This window comes from Buceros rhinoceros, unplaced genomic scaffold, assembly GCF_000710305.1.
Source record: "Buceros rhinoceros silvestris isolate BGI_N320 unplaced genomic scaffold, ASM71030v1 scaffold19962, whole genome shotgun sequence".
Lineage (NCBI taxonomy): Eukaryota > Metazoa > Chordata > Aves > Bucerotiformes > Bucerotidae > Buceros > Buceros rhinoceros.
This window is the reverse complement of record NW_010397383.1, coordinates 4,981-6,160: the sequence shown is the minus strand read 5'-3', so window position 1 is coordinate 6,160 and position 1,180 is coordinate 4,981. Positions and strand designations below refer to the sequence as shown.

The following is a 1,180-nucleotide window of genomic DNA, read 5'->3' as shown; positions in this document are numbered from 1 at the left end:
GGCCGCCCGCGCGCGGGGGTGGCGGGGGGGAGCCGCAGCCCATGGGAGCCCTCTCTGACATCGCCCTTTGCTTTGCTTGAAGTGGTTAGAAGGAAAAACAGATCAACTTAAAACCACGGACATAATCACGTCACCGTTCTTTGGTACGGACACTGGCCACAACCACCGACTGGGACAGGGACACCACACGCACAGGGCACACCGTGAGCTCAGCAGTGCTGGAAATTTCTTTTCTGCTATGGGGGAAAAAAAAAAGAAAATGCTTCCAAGGAGCCACGCACCAGCCACGTGCCCACAATTTCTGCTGCTTTTGAAACACACACCATACTCATAAGTAATTTTATCCCTTGAGAGTCCAGCTGGAAGCCCCGGCTATCGCTTCCGCTCGCCTTTTTGTGTTCGTTTCTTCTCCTTTTCCTTCCGCTCCTGCTTGGCCAGCTTGTCCTTCTCTCGCTGCAGTTTATCCTGCTCTTTCTTCTTCTGGAACTCGTCCCGCAGCAGCTCCCGCTCCAGCTTCCTGGCATTCAGGACGTCCTCCACGTTGGTGTTTCGGAACAGCGCTGGCGGCGCGTTAAGGACAGACGAGGCTCTGGCCGCTTTTCAGAGCCCTGAGCCAGACGGCGGCTTTAGCACTCAGGCTGGTTTGTTCCACCTCCCCCCTTCGCCTTCTGGCTCCGCTTCTGCTTCTCGCCAAGCAGGGGAGGAGGTTGGGGATGAGGAACGGAGAAAGGGGGAGGAATCTCTGCTTGTTTCTCCAAACAGAAACCTCGTGTAAATGAACCCTCCCTGGAAAGGATTTTTCCCAGAAAAATCGAGTTTTCCCAAGGCTCTTAAGACCGATAGGTAAAAAAATTGGTAAAACCCCTACGAAGCCGATGGGATGGAGGATGACACCCAGGCTGCAGCTGTGGGGTACAGGTACGGTTCTACACCCACGACCACGAACATATCTGCAGATTACAGCCGACCCCCCCGGCCAGGAGCTGACAGCCCGTGGGGACGAGGACCCCCGGCAGCTCCCTCAGGGCTGGGCCCTGCCCGCTGGGTGGGAACGGTGCCTGCAGCTCTGCCCAGGCCGGCTCTGCCTGAGGTGTCCTCCCGTCCCACCAGCTCATGCCACGGGTGCCCGTGGTCTCGTGTCCTCCCTCCCGCAGCCCCTCGTGCCAAAACTTTGGGACGA

At 57.7% G+C, this 1,180-nt stretch overlaps 1 protein-coding gene across 1 annotated transcript in view; it reads right to left on the bottom strand.

Moving 5' to 3' along the window:
• Positions 1–372: 372 nt before the first annotated feature.
• CCDC43 (coiled-coil domain containing 43) overlaps positions 373–1,180 on the bottom strand; it is a gene marked incomplete at its 5' end in the record, with an annotated part of 4,575 nt that continues 3,767 nt past the window's right edge. Inside the window, one exon of the mRNA XM_010146242.1 lies at positions 373–560. Within this exon, the coding sequence (XP_010144544.1) occupies positions 373–560 (188 nt within the window). The remainder of the gene's footprint in view (positions 561–1,180) is intronic.